We start from the raw sequence: 13,633 nt of genomic DNA on the forward strand, positions 1-13,633 counted from the left end.
ACAGATGGTCTTTCAGAGATTCTTTGCTGGTGAAAGTGTATCTGAAATCAGACAAAACCAAAGGACCATTGCGCAGTGCTCTCTGATACCGGAGATCCCACCCACGCAGCTGCTAACTACTTGCATGAAAGCAGATAGCAAAAGGCCTTGAAAGGTATCTTTAGCTGGTGCTCTGGTGTGTGAGACTGGATAGCAGTGGGTCTTCAGGTAGTGATAATTGCCCTCTCCACACGGATCAATCACAGTCACGAAAGATACATAAAAATAATAAAAAAATGCCAATGTGTAGCACCGTAACAAAATTTAATTAAACAAGATCAACAGCAAATGCACTCACATGCTGTACGACCTTACGAGCGGATTACAACGTGCCGTCCGCAGGCTTGACAAGTAATTACCCCTGAAGAAGTGACGTCAGTAGTCACGAAACGCGCGTAGGGTGGAGCTTAGATTGTACGTGTGTTACTGCGTGCGTGAGCCGGCTGAGGAGAGGAGCGGCGGTGTATTAGTGACGTCATCTGAGGTAGACCTGGCGCTCCGAGTCGCGGCCGCGAGGAGGAGATAGACGCGGGACCAAGCCTCTACACACACCGCGCTACCAGCTCCTCAAGCCTGCGGATGGCACGTTGTAATCCGCTCGTAAGGTCGTATAGCATGTGAGTGCATTTACTGTTGATCCTTTTTTTTCAACATTTGGTATTGTCACTGCAGATGTGGACATAAGTATTGCTTCGGACATCTTGGAAACGGTCATTGTTTGTGTCCTCCATTTTGAATATCCCCCCCCACCCAAAAAAAAAGGTACTGTATGGCTGCGTCCATAGTGCAGGAGACGGCGCGAGCGATGTCACTGGCGCCGAAAACAAACGTCTACAGTACGCGCGACGGGGAGACCGGCGCTGTGCGCTAGAAGCAAGTTTGAATTTCCTGCGTTGACGACCGGATGACATGAACGGTTCCCCCAATGAGGGCGAACCAGCTCAGTGACGCCACCCAGACGCACCCCCTCAATGACCCAGACGCCCCCCCCCCCCCACGACCCAGATGCGGCCCCCCCCCCCACAACCCAGGCGGCCCTCCCACGACCCAGATGTGCCCAACCCCCACGATCCAGATGTCCCCCCACGACCCAGAACCCCCCACGACCCAGATGCCCCCCGCACGACCCAGAACCCCCCACGACCCAGACACCCCCTCCCACAACCCAGACACCCCCCTACGACCCAAACGCCCCTCCCACGATTCAGATGACACCCTCTCCCTCCCCCCAATCCCCTCCCCTTCGCCCCCCAACCCTCTCCCCTTCGCCCCCCATCCCCTCTCCTCCCACCAACCCGCTCTCCCTCCCTTCCCCCCCAACCCTCCCTCCCAACCCCCCTCTCCCTCCCTTCCCCCCCAACCCACCCCCTCCCTTCTCCCCCCCACCAACCCCCTCTCACAACCTTCCCCCCCCAACCCCCTCTCCCCCCACCAACCCCCTCTCCCTCCCTTCCCCCCCAACCCACTCTCCCCCAACCAATCCCCTCCCCCCGCACCAATCTCCTCCCCCCCCCACCAATCCCCTCTCCCCCCCACCAATCCCCTCTCCCCCACCAATCCCCTCTCCCCCACCAACCCCCTCTCCCCCCACCAATCCCCTCTCCCCCCACCAATCCCCTCTCCCCCACCAACCCCCTCTCCCCCCACCAATCCCCTCGCCCTCTCCCCCACCAACTCCCTCTCCCCCACCAACCCCCTCTCTCCCCACCAATCCCCTCTCCCTCCCCCCACCAATCCCCTCTCCCTCCCCCCACCAATCCCCTCTCCCTCCCCACACCAATCCCCTCTCCCTCCCCCAATCCCAACTCCCTCTCCCCCAACCCCCTCTCCCCCCCCCCCCCCCCCCCCCACGTCCCAGACCCCCGCCTCGTTGTGTGCACAGCTGCCATAGGGAGACCCTGGGGTCGATGTAAGACACATTAACAGGTGAGGGGTGGGGGGGGGTCGGTGGGCAGCAGAGCTTGCACTCTGAGGTCAGGCCTGGCCGCCTGGGAGGTAGGCCTCAGTGAAGCTGGGCTGTAACCACGGCAACGGGCAGGCCCCGCCCCTCTCCGTGCCGCCTGCTGACAGCTGTCAGCGGCAGCCCCGCCCACACGGACTGTACGTCACCGGTCACGCGGCCCATGGCGCTGCTTGTTCCCTGGTTGGCTGGCGCCCAGCGAGAGGGGGCGGGGACTCCGCGCCTGCGTCAGCCGGGCATTGGCTCTCCGCCCGAGCAGCTCCACCCCTTTCCGCGCAGTGACGCCACAGTGATGGACAGCTCGGCGGGCCTGTCAGAGGAAGGTAAAGGGGGGAAGCCGCGGGACCGCGCTTTGCGTGCGCGTCACCGCCGGCCGGAGGAGCCGCGGAGTCTCTTGACGCCCGAGTTAAAAAAAGAAGAAAAGAACACCCGGATATGAGAGGACTGAGGTGACCCGACATGAGCCCGCGGGGCTGAGGAGGGAGGAGCAGACACAACCCCGGGGGCGGTGCGCCAACATGGGTGAGTGTGTGGTGGTGGGGGAGGGGGACACTGGGGGGAAGAAGAGAGAGGGGGAGTGGTGGAGGGGGACACACTGGGGGGAGAAGAGAGAGGGGGACACTGGGGGGAAGAAGGGAGGGGAGTGGTGGAGGTGGACACTGGGGGGGAAGAAGAGAGAGGGGGGAGGGGAGTGGTGGAGGGGGACACAGGGGGGAAGAAGAGAGAGGGGGAGGGGAGTGGTGGAGGGGGACACTGGGGGGGAAGAAGAGAGAGGGGGACACTGGGGGGAAGAAGAGAGAGGGGGAGGGGAGTGGTGGAGGGGGACACAGGGGGGAAGAAGAGAGAGGGGGAGGGGAGTGGTGGAGGGGGACACTGGGGGGGAAGAAGAGAGAGGGGGACACTGGGGGGAAGAAGAGAGAGGGGGAGGGGAGTGGTGGAGGGGGACACTGGGGGGGAAGAAGAGAGAGGGGGACACTGGGGGGAAGAAGAGAGAGGGGGACACTGGGGGGAAGAAGAGAGAGGGGGACACTGGGGGGAAGAAGAGAGAGGGGGACACTGGGGGGAAGAAGAGAGAGGGGGAGGGGAGTGGTGGAGGGGGACACTGGGGGGGAAGAAGAGAGAGGGGGACACTGGGGGGAAGAAGAGAGAGGGGGACACTGGGGGGAAGAAGAGAGAGGGGGAGGGGAGTGGTGGAGGGGGACACTGGGGGGGAAGAAGAGAGAGGGGGATACGGGGGGGAAGAAGAGAGAGGGGGAGGGGAGTGGGGGAGGGGGACACTGGGGGGGAAGAAGAGAGAGGGGGATACTGGGGGGAAGAAGAGAGAGGGGGACACTGGGGGGAAGAAGAGAGAGGGGGAGGGGAGTGGTGGAGGGGGACACTGGGGGAGAGGTGTGGGGGGGGGGACACTGGGGGGAGAAGAGAGAGGGGGACACTGGGTGGAAGAAGAGAGAGGGGGAGGGGTGGAGGTGGACACTGGGGGGGAAGAAGAGAGAGGGGGACACTGGGGGGAAGAAGAGAGAGGGGGAGGGGAGTGGTGGAGGGGGACACGGGGGGAAGAAGAGAGAGGGGGACACTGGGGGGAAGAAGAGAGAGGGGGAGGGGAGTGGTGGAGGGGGACACTGGGGGAGAGGTGTGTGGGGGGACACTGGGGGGAGAAGAGAGGTGTGGGGGGGACACGGGGGGAGAGGTGTGTGGGGGGACACTGGGGGGAAGAAGAGAGAGGGGGACACTGGGGGGAAGAAGAGAGAGGGGGAGGGGAGTGGTGGAGGGGGACACGGGGGGAAGAAGAGAGAGGGGGACACTGGGGGGAAGAAGAGAGAGGGGGAGGGGAGTGATGGAGGGGGACACTGGGGGAGAGGTGTGTGGGGGGACACTGGGGGGAGAAGAGAGGTGTGGGGGGGACACGGGGGGAGAGGTGTGTGGGGGGACACTGGGGGGAAGAAGAGAGAGGGGGACACTGGGGGGAGGAAGAGAGAGGGGGAGGGGAGTGGTGGAGGGGGACACTGGGGGGGAAGAAGAGAGAGGGGGACACTGGGGGGAAGAAGAGAGAGGGGGACACTGGGGGGAAGAAGAGAGAGGGGGACACTGGGGGGAAGAAGAGAGAGGGGGAGGGGAGTGGTGGAGGGGGACACTGGGGAGAGGTGTGGGGGGGACACTGGGGGGGACACTGGGGGGAGAAGAGAGGTGTGGGGGACACGGGGGGAGAGGTGTGTGGGGGGACACTGGGGGGAAGAAGAGAGAGGGGGACACTGGGGGGAAGAAGAAAGAGGGGGACACTGGGGGGAAGAAGAGAGAGGGGGACACTGGGGGGAAGAAGAGAGAGGGGGAGGGGAGTGGTGGAGGGGGACACTGGGGGGGAAGAAGAGAGAGGGGGACACTGGGGGGAAGAAGAGAGAGGGGGACACTGGGGGGAAGAAGAGAGAGGGGGAGGGGAGTGGTGGAGGGGGACACTGGGGAGAGGTGTGGGGGGGACACTGGGGGGAGAAGAGAGGTGTGGGGGACACGGGGGGAGAGGTGTGTGGGGGGACACTGGGGGGAAGAAGAGAGAGGGGGACACTGGGGGGAAGAAGAGAGAGGGGGACACTGGGGGGAAGAAGAGAGAGGGGGACACTGGGGGGAAGAAGAGAGAGGGGGAGGGGAGTGGTGGAGGGGGACACTGGGGGGGAAGAAGAGAGAGGGGGACACTGGGGGGAAGAAGAGAGAGGGGGACACTGGGGGGAAGAAGAGAGAGGGGGACACTGGGGGGAAGAAGAGAGAGGGGGACACTGGGGGGAAGAAGAGAGAGGGGGAGGGGAGTGGTGGAGGGGGACACTGGGGGAGAGGTGTGTGGGGGGACACTGGGGGGAGAAGAGAGGTGTGGGGGACACACGGGGGGAGGAAGAGAGAGGGGGACACTGGGGGGAAGAAGAGAGAGGGGGAGGGGAGTGGTGGAGGGGGACACTGGGGGGGAAGAAGAGAGAGGGGGACACTGGGGGGGAAGAAGAGAGAGGGGGACACTGGGGGGGAAGAAGAGAGAGGGACACTGGGGGGAAGAAGAGAGAGGGGGACACTGGGGGGAAGAAGAGAGGGGAGGGGAGTGGTGGAGGGGGACACTGGGGAGAGGTGTGGGGGGACACTGGGGGGAGAAGAGAGGTGTGGGGGACACGGGGGGAGAGGTGTGTGGGGGGACACTGGGGGGAAGAAGAGAGAGGGGGACACTGGGGGGAAGAAGAGGGGGAGGGGAGTGGTGGAGGGGGACACTGGGGGGGGAAGAAGAGAAAGGGGGACACTGGGGGGAAGAAGAGAGAGGGGGACACTGGGGGGAAGAAGAGAGAGGGGGACACTGGGGGGAAGAAGAGAGAGGGGGAGGGGAGTGGTGGAGGGGGACACTGGGGGGGAAAGAAGAGAGAGGGGGACACTGGGGGGAAGAAGAGAGAGGGGGAGGGGAGTGGTGGAGGGGGACACTGGGGGGGAAGAAGAGAGAGGGGGACACTGGGGGGAAGAAGAGAGAGGGGGACACTGGGGGGAAGAAGAGAGAGGGGGAGGGGAGTGGTGGAGGGGAACACTGGGGGGAAGAAGAGGGGGGGAGTGGTGGAGGGGGACACTGGGGGGAAGAGGGGGGGAGTGGTGGAGGGGGACACTGGGGGGAAGAGGGGGGAGGGGAGTGGTGGAGGGGGACACTGGGGGAGAGGTGGAGGGGGACACTGGGGGGAGAGGAGAGGCGTGGGGGGGAGAGGAGAGGTGTGTGGGGGACACACGGGGGGGAGAGGTGTGTGTGGGGGGGGACACGGGGGGAGAGGTGTGTGTGGGGGGGACACTGGGGGGGAGAGGCGTGTGTGGGGGGGACACTGGGGGGAGAGGCGTGTGTGGGGGGAGAGGCGTGTGTGGGGGGGGACACTGGGGGGAGAGGTGTGTGTGGGGGGGACACTGGGGGGAGAGGCGTGTGGGGGGGGGACACTGGGGGGAGAGGCGTGTGTGGGGGGGGGACACTGGGGGGAGAGGCGTGTGTGGGGGGGGGACACTGGGGGGAGAGGTGTGTGGGGGGGGGGGGACACTGGGGGGAGAGGTGTGTGTGGGGGGACGGGACACTGGGGGGAGAAGAGAGAGGGGGACACTGGGGGGAAGAAGAGAGAGGGGGAGGGGAGTGGTGGAGGGGGACACTGGGGGGAAGAAGAGAGAGGGGGACACTGGGGGGGAAGAAGAGAGAGGGGGACACTGGGGGGAAGAAGAGAGAGGGGGACACTGGCGGGAAGAAGAGAGAGGGGGACACTGGGGGGAAGAAGAGAGAGGGGGAGGGGAGTGGTGGAGGGGGACACTGGGGAGAGGTGTGGGGGGGACACTGGGGGGAGAAGAGAGGTGTGGGGGACACGGGGGGAGAGGTGTGTGGGGGGACACTGGGGGGAAGAAGAGAGAGGGGGACACTGGGGGGAAGAAGAAAGAGGGGGAGGGGAGTGGTGGAGGGGGACACTGGGGGGAAGAAGAGAGAGGGGGACACTGGCGGGAAGAAGAGAGAGGGGGACACTGGGGGGAAGAAGAGAGAGGGGGAGGGGAGTGGTGGAGGGGGACACTGGGGAGAGGTGTGGGGGGGACACTGGGGGGAGAAGAGAGGTGTGGGGGACACGGGGGGAGAGGTGTGTGGGGGGACACTGGGGGGAAGAAGAGAGAGGGGGACACTGGGGGGAAGAAGAAAGAGGGGGAGGGGAGTGGTGGAGGGGGACACTGGGGGGGAAGAAGAGAGAGGGGGACACTGGGGGGAAGAAGAGAGAGGGGGAGGGGAGTGGTGGAGGGGGACACTGGGGGGGAAGAAGAGAGAGGGGGACACTGGGGGGAAGAAGAGAGAGGGGGAGGGGAGTGGTGGAGGGGGACACTGGGGGGAATAAGAGGGGGGGAGTGGTGGAGGGGGACACTGGGGGGAATAAGAGGGGGGGAGTGGTGGAGGGGGACACTGGGGGGAAGAGGGGGGAGGGGAGTGGTGGAGGGGGACACTGGGGGAGAGGTGGAGGGGGACACTGGGGGGAGAGGAGAGGCGTGGGGGGGAGAGGAGACGTGTGTGGGGGACACACGGGGGGGAGAGGCGTGTGTGGGGGGGGACACTGGGGGGAGAGGCGTGTGTGTGGGGGGGACACTGGGGGGAGAGGCGTGTGTGGGGGGGGACACAGGGGGGAGAGGCGTGTGTGGGGGGGGACTGGGGGGAGAGGTGTGTGTGGGGGGGGGACACTGGGGGGAGAGGTGTGTGTGGGGGGGGGACACTGGGGGGAGAGGTGTGTGTGTGGGGGACACACTGGGGGGAGAGGTGTGTGTGGGGGGGACACTGGGGGGAGAGGAGAGGCGTGGGGGGAGAGGAGAGGTGTGTGTGTGTGTGGGGGACACACGGGGGGGGAGGTGTGGGGGACACGGGGGGAGAGGTGTGGGGGGGGGGACACTGGGGGGAGAGGTGTGTGGGGGACACACACTGGGGGGAGAGGTGTGTGGGGGGGACACTGGGGGAGGAGAGGTGTGTGGGGGGGACACTGAGGGAGGAGAGGTGTGTGGGGGGGACACTGGGGGAGGAGAGGAGAGGTTTGTGGGGGGGGACACTTGGGGGGAGAGGTGTGTGGGGGGGAGAGGAGAGGTTTGTGGGGGGGACACTTGGGGGGAGAGGTGTGTGGGGGGGAGAGGAGAGGTTTGTGGGGGGGACACTTGGGGGGGAGAGGTGTGTGGGGGGGACACTGGGGGGGGAGAGGAGAGGTGTGTGGGGGACACTGGGGGGGAGAGGAGAGGTGTGTGGGGGACACTGGGGGGGGAGAGGAGAGGTGTGTGTGTGGGGGGGACACTGGGGGGAGAGGTGTGCGGGGGGACACTGGGGGGGAGAGGAGAGGTGTGTGGGGGGGAGCAGAGAGAGGGTGGGGGGAATGATGTGGGGGGACACTGGGGGGAGAGGAGAGGTGTGTGTGGGGGACACGGGGAAAGGTGTGTGGGGGACACTGGGGGGAAAGGAGAGGTGTGTGTGGGGGAACACTGGGGGAGAGTTGTGTGGGGGGGGGACACTGGGGGGAGAGGTGTGGTGGACACTGGGGGGAGAGAGAAGTGAGGGGGGGGCACTGGGGGAGACGTGGGAGGTGTCACTGTCCCGAGACAAATAACCTGTCTGCGTGTCACTGTCCTGAGACAGGACTGTCACCGCTCACAGATAACCTGTCCGCGTGTCACTGTGTCACTGTCCTGAGACAGGACTGTCACCGCTCACAGATAATAACCTGTCCGCGTGTCACTGTGTCACTGTCCTGAGACAGGACTGTCACCGCTCACAGATAATAACCTGTCCGCGTGCCTCGGTGTCACTGTGTCACTGTCCTGAGACAGGACTGTCCCCGCTCACAGATAATAACCTGTCCGCGTGTCACTGTGTCACTGCCCTGAGACAGGACTGTCCCCGCTCACAGATAATAACCTGTCCGCGTGTCACCGTGTCACTGTCCTGAGACAGGACTGTCCCCGCTCACAGATAATAACCTGTCCGCGTGTCACCGTGTCACTGTCCTGAGACAGGACTGTCCCCGCTCACAGATAATAACCTGTCCGTGTGTCACCGTGTCACTGTCCTGAGACAGGACTGTCCCCGCTCACAGATAATAACCTGTCTCCGTGTCACTGTCCTGAGACAGGACTGTCACCGCTCACAGATAATAACCTGTCCGCGTGTCACTGTGTCACTGCCCTGAGACAGGACTGTCCCTGCTCACAGATAATAACCTGTCCGCGTGTCTCCGTGTCACTGTCCTGAGACAGGACTGTCACCGCTCACAGATAATAACCTGTCACCGTGTCACTGTCCTGAGACAGGACTGTCCCCGCTCACAGATAATAACCTGTCCGCGTGTCACTGTGTCACTGTCCTGAGACAGGACTGTCACCGCTCACAGATAATAACCTGTCCGCGTGTCTCGGTGTCACTGTGTCACTGTCCTGAGACAGGACTGTCCCCGCTCACAGATAATAACCTGTCCGTGTGTCACTGTGTCACTGCCCTGAGACAGGACTGTCCCTGCTCACAGATAATAACCTGTCCGCGTGTCTCCGTGTCACTGTCCTGAGACAGGACTGTCACCGCTCACAGATAATAACCTGTCCGCGTGTCCGCGTGTCACTGTCCTGAGACAGGACTGTCCCCGCTCACAGATAATAACCTGTCCGTGTGTCACCGTGTCACTGTCCTGAGACAGGACTGTCCCCGCTCACAGATAATAACCTGTCTCCGTGTCACTGTCCTGAGACAGGACTGTCACCGCTCACAGATAATAACCTGTCCGCGTGTCACTGTGTCACTGCCCTGAGACAGGACTGTCCCTGCTCACAGATAATAACCTGTCCGCGTGTCTCCGTGTCACTGTCCTGAGACAGGACTGTCACCGCTCACAGATAATAACCTGTCCGCGTGTCACCGTGTCACTGTCCTGAGACAGGACTGTCCCCGCTCACAGATAATAACCTGTCCGTGTGTCACCGTGTCACTGTCCTGAGACAGGACTGTCCCCGCTCACAGATAATAACCTGTCTCCGTGTCACTGTCCTGAGACAGGACTGTCACCGCTCACAGATAATAACCTGTCCGCGTGTCACTGTGTCACTGCCCTGAGACAGGACTGTCCCTGCTCACAGATAATAACCTGTCCGCGTGTCTCCGTGTCACTGTCCTGAGACAGGACTGTCACCGCTCACAGATAATAACCTGTCACCGTGTCACTGTCCTGAGACAGGACTGTCCCCGCTCACAGATAATAACCTGTCACTGTGTCACTGTCCTGAGACAGGACTGTCACCGCGCACAGATAATAACCTGTCCGCGTGTCTCGGTGTCACTGTGTCACTGTCCTGAGACAGGACTGTCCCCGCTCACAGATAATAACCTGTCCGCGTGTCACTGTGTCACTGCCCTGAGACAGGACTGTCCCCGCTCACAGATAATAACCTGTCCGCGTGTCACCGTGTCACTGTCCTGAGACAGGACTGTCCCCGCTCACAGATAATAACCTGTCCGTGTGTCACCGTGTCACTGTCCTGAGACAGGACTGTCCCCGCTCACAGATAATAACCTGTCTCCGTGTCACTGTCCTGAGACAGGACTGTCACCGCTCACAGATAATAACCTGTCCGCGTGTCACTGTGTCACTGCCCTGAGACAGGACTGTCCCTGCTCACAGATAATAACCTGTCCGCGTGTCTCCGTGTCACTGTCCTGAGACAGGACTGTCACCGCTCACAGATAATAACCTGTCACCGTGTCACTGTCCTGAGACAGGACTGTCCCCGCTCACAGATAATAACCTGTCCGCGTGTCTCCGTGTCACTGTCCTGAGACAGGACTGTCACCGCTCACAGATAACCTGTCGCCGTGTCACTGTCCTGAGACAGGACTGTTCCCGCTCACAGATAATAACCTGTTCGCGTGTCACTGTCCCGAGACAGGACTGTCCCAGCTCACAGATAATAACCTGTCCGCGTGTCACCGTGTCACTGTCCTGAGACAGGACTGTCCCCGCTCACAGATAATAACCTGTCCGCGTGGCTCGGTGTCACTGTCCTTAGACAGGACTGTCCCCGCTCACAGATAATAACCTGTCCGCGTGTCACTGTCCTGAGACAGGACTGTCCCCGCTCACAGATAATAACCTGTCCGCGTGTCACCGTGTCACTGTCCCGAGACAGGACTGTCCCCGCTCACAGATAATAACCTGTCCGCGTGTCACCGTGTCACTGTCTTGAGACAGGACTGTCACCGCTCACAGATAACCTGTCACCGTGTCACTGTCCTGAGACAGGACTGTTCCCGCTCACAGATAATAACCTGTTCGCATGTCACCGTGTCACTGTCCCGAGACAGGACTGTCCCAGCTCACAGATAATAACCTGTCCGCGTGTCACTGTCCTGAGACAGGACTGTCCCCGCTCACAGATAATAACCTGTCCGCGTGGCTCGGTGTCACTGTCCTTAGACAGGACTGTCCCCGCTCAGATAATAACCTGTCCGCGTGTCACTGTCCTGAGACAGGACTGTCCCCGCTCACAGATAATAACCTGTCCGCGTGTCACCGTGTCACTGTCCCGAGACAGGACTGTCCCCGCTCACAGATAATAACCTGTCCGTGTGTCACCGTGTCACTGTCCCGAGACAGGACTGTCCCCGCTCACAGATAATAACCTGTCCGCGTGTCACTGTCCCGAGACAGGACTGTCCCCGCTCACAGATAATAACCTGTCCGCGTGTCACTGTCCCGAGACAGGACTGTCCCCGCTCACAGATAATAACCTGTTTGCGTGGCTCGGTGTCACCGTGTCACTGTCCCGAGATAGGACTGTCCCCGCTCACAGATAATAACCTGTCTGCGTGTCTCCGGTGTCACCGTGTCACTGTCCCGAGACAGGACTGTCCCCGCTCACAGATAATAACCTGTCCGCGTGTCACAGTGTCACTGTCCTGAGACAGGACTGTCCCTGCTCACAAATAATAACCTGTCCGCGTGTCACTGTCCCGAGACAGGACTGTCCCCGCTCACAGATAATAACCTGTCCGCGTGTCACTGTCCCGAGACAGGACGGTCCCCGCTCACAGATAATAACCTGTCTGCGTGTCTCCGGTGTCACCGTGTCACTGTCCCGAGACAGGACTGTTCCCGCTCACAGATAATAACCTGTCCGCGTGTCACTGTCCTGAGACAGGACTGTCCCCGCTCACAAATAATAACCTGTCTGCGTATCTGTGTCACCGTGTCACTGTCCTGAGACAGGACTGTCCCTGCTCACAGATAATAACCTGTCCGCGTGTCACTGTGTCACTGTCCCGAGACAGGACTGTCCCCGCTCACAGATTATAACCTGTCCGCGTGTCACTGTCCCGAGACAGGACTGTCCCCGCTCACAGATAATAACCTGTCCGCGTGGCTCCGGTGTCACTGTGTCACTGTCCCGAGACAGGACTGTCCCCGCTCACAGATAATAACCTGTCCGCGTGTCACCGTGTCACTGTCCCGAGACAGGACTGTCCCCGCTCACAGATAATAACCTGTCCGCGTGTCACTGTCCCGAGACAGGACTGTCCCCGCTCACAGATAATAACCTGTCCGCGTGTCACTGTCCCGAGACAGGACTGTCCCCGCTCACAGATAATAACCTGTTTGCGTGGCTCGGTGTCACTGTGTCACTGTCCCGAGACAGGACTGTCCCCGCTCACAGATAATAACCTGTCCGCGTGTCACAGTGTCACTGTCCTGAGACAGGACTGTCCCCGCTCACAGATAATAACCTGTCCGCGTGTCACTGTCCCGAGACAGGACGGTCCCCGCTCACAGATAATAACCTGTCTGCGTGTCTCCGGTGTCACTGTGTCACTGTCCCGAGACAGGACTGTTCCCGCTCACAGATAATAACCTGTCCGCGTGTCACAGTGTCACTGTCCTGAGACAAGACTGTCCCCGCTCACAAATAATAACCTGTCTGCGTATCTGTGTCACCGTGTCACTGTCCTGAGACAGGACGGTCCCCGCTCACAGATAATAACCTGTCCGCATGTCTCGGTGTCACTGTCCTGAGACAGGACTGTCCCCGCTCACAGATAATAACCTGTCTGCGTGTCTCGGTGTCACCGTGTCACTGTCCTGAGACAGGACGGTCCCCGCTCACAGATAATAACATGTCCACGTGTCTCGGTGTCACCGTGTCACTGTCCCGAGACAGGACTGTCCCCGCTCACAGATAATAACCTGTCTGCGTGTCACTGTGTCACTGTCCCGAGACAGGACTGTCCCCGCTCACAGATAATAACCTGTCTGCGTGTCACCGTGTCACTGTCCTGAGACAGGACTGTCCCTGCTCACAGATAACCTGGTCCCGTGTCTCAGTGTCACTGTCCTGAGACAGGACTGTCACCGCTCACAGATAATAACCTGTCCGCGTGTCACTGTCCTGAGAAAGGACTGTCCCCGCTCACAGATAACCTGTCCGCGTGTCTTGGTGTCACTGTCCTGAGACAGGACTGTCCCCGCTCACAAATAATGACCTGTCCACGTGGCTCGCTGTGTGAGATTGGTGGCACAGACCCGGCTGCCCCTTTCCCTGATGTATATATTATGTCTAATGTGTGTGTTTTTGTGTGTTTTCCTGTCTCATTTCCTTCCCTCGCTCGGCTGCGTGGATGTGACACAGAAGCACATTGTCGCTCAGACACTGGTCACAGTTGCTGGGACTTGTGTAAAATAGAAGTTGTAGCTTTGGGGAGCGCAGGTCCCACCATGTAAAAAACAAACAGATACTACAATAGTGCAATAAGTTCCCAAATGTTGTGTATTCTCGGTATCAGCCAAAAATTGGGGACTCGCCCTTCCCCAGCAAATAGAGAGCAGTTTCTACACTGGTGTAGTCTTAGATGTCTTCAATCTCAGGTGAATAACAGGGTCTTCTGGATTATGTTCCTCAATAGGACAAAGATGACGATTTAGTGCAACATTGTTTGTTCAATAGGAATGTGTATTAGAAGAAATGGTATGACACTGACATTTTCATCCTTCAGCATGGACACACAAAAATGTCAGACGAGGGGTTTGCTTGGATCTTCCGCCCGCCACAGTCTTCCTGGCTGCCGGTGTGCGTCGCGTCACCTCCGGTAGCGGACCGCGTCCCTGC

General features: G+C 61.1%; 1 protein-coding gene across 1 annotated transcript in view; it reads left to right on the plus strand.

Annotated features, from left to right (window-relative positions):
• The first annotated feature begins 2,328 nt into the window (after positions 1-2,328).
• MAP3K3 (mitogen-activated protein kinase kinase kinase 3) overlaps positions 2,329-13,633 on the plus strand; it is a 51,609-nt gene continuing 40,304 nt past the window's right edge. The window contains exon 1 of the mRNA XM_075580402.1: positions 2,329-2,521. Within this exon, the coding sequence (XP_075436517.1) occupies positions 2,518-2,521 (4 nt within the window). The 5' untranslated portion in view covers positions 2,329-2,517. The remainder of the gene's footprint in view (positions 2,522-13,633) is intronic.

The sequence above is a fragment of the Ascaphus truei genome, chromosome 23 (assembly GCF_040206685.1).
Source record: "Ascaphus truei isolate aAscTru1 chromosome 23, aAscTru1.hap1, whole genome shotgun sequence".
NCBI lineage: Eukaryota > Metazoa > Chordata > Amphibia > Anura > Ascaphidae > Ascaphus > Ascaphus truei.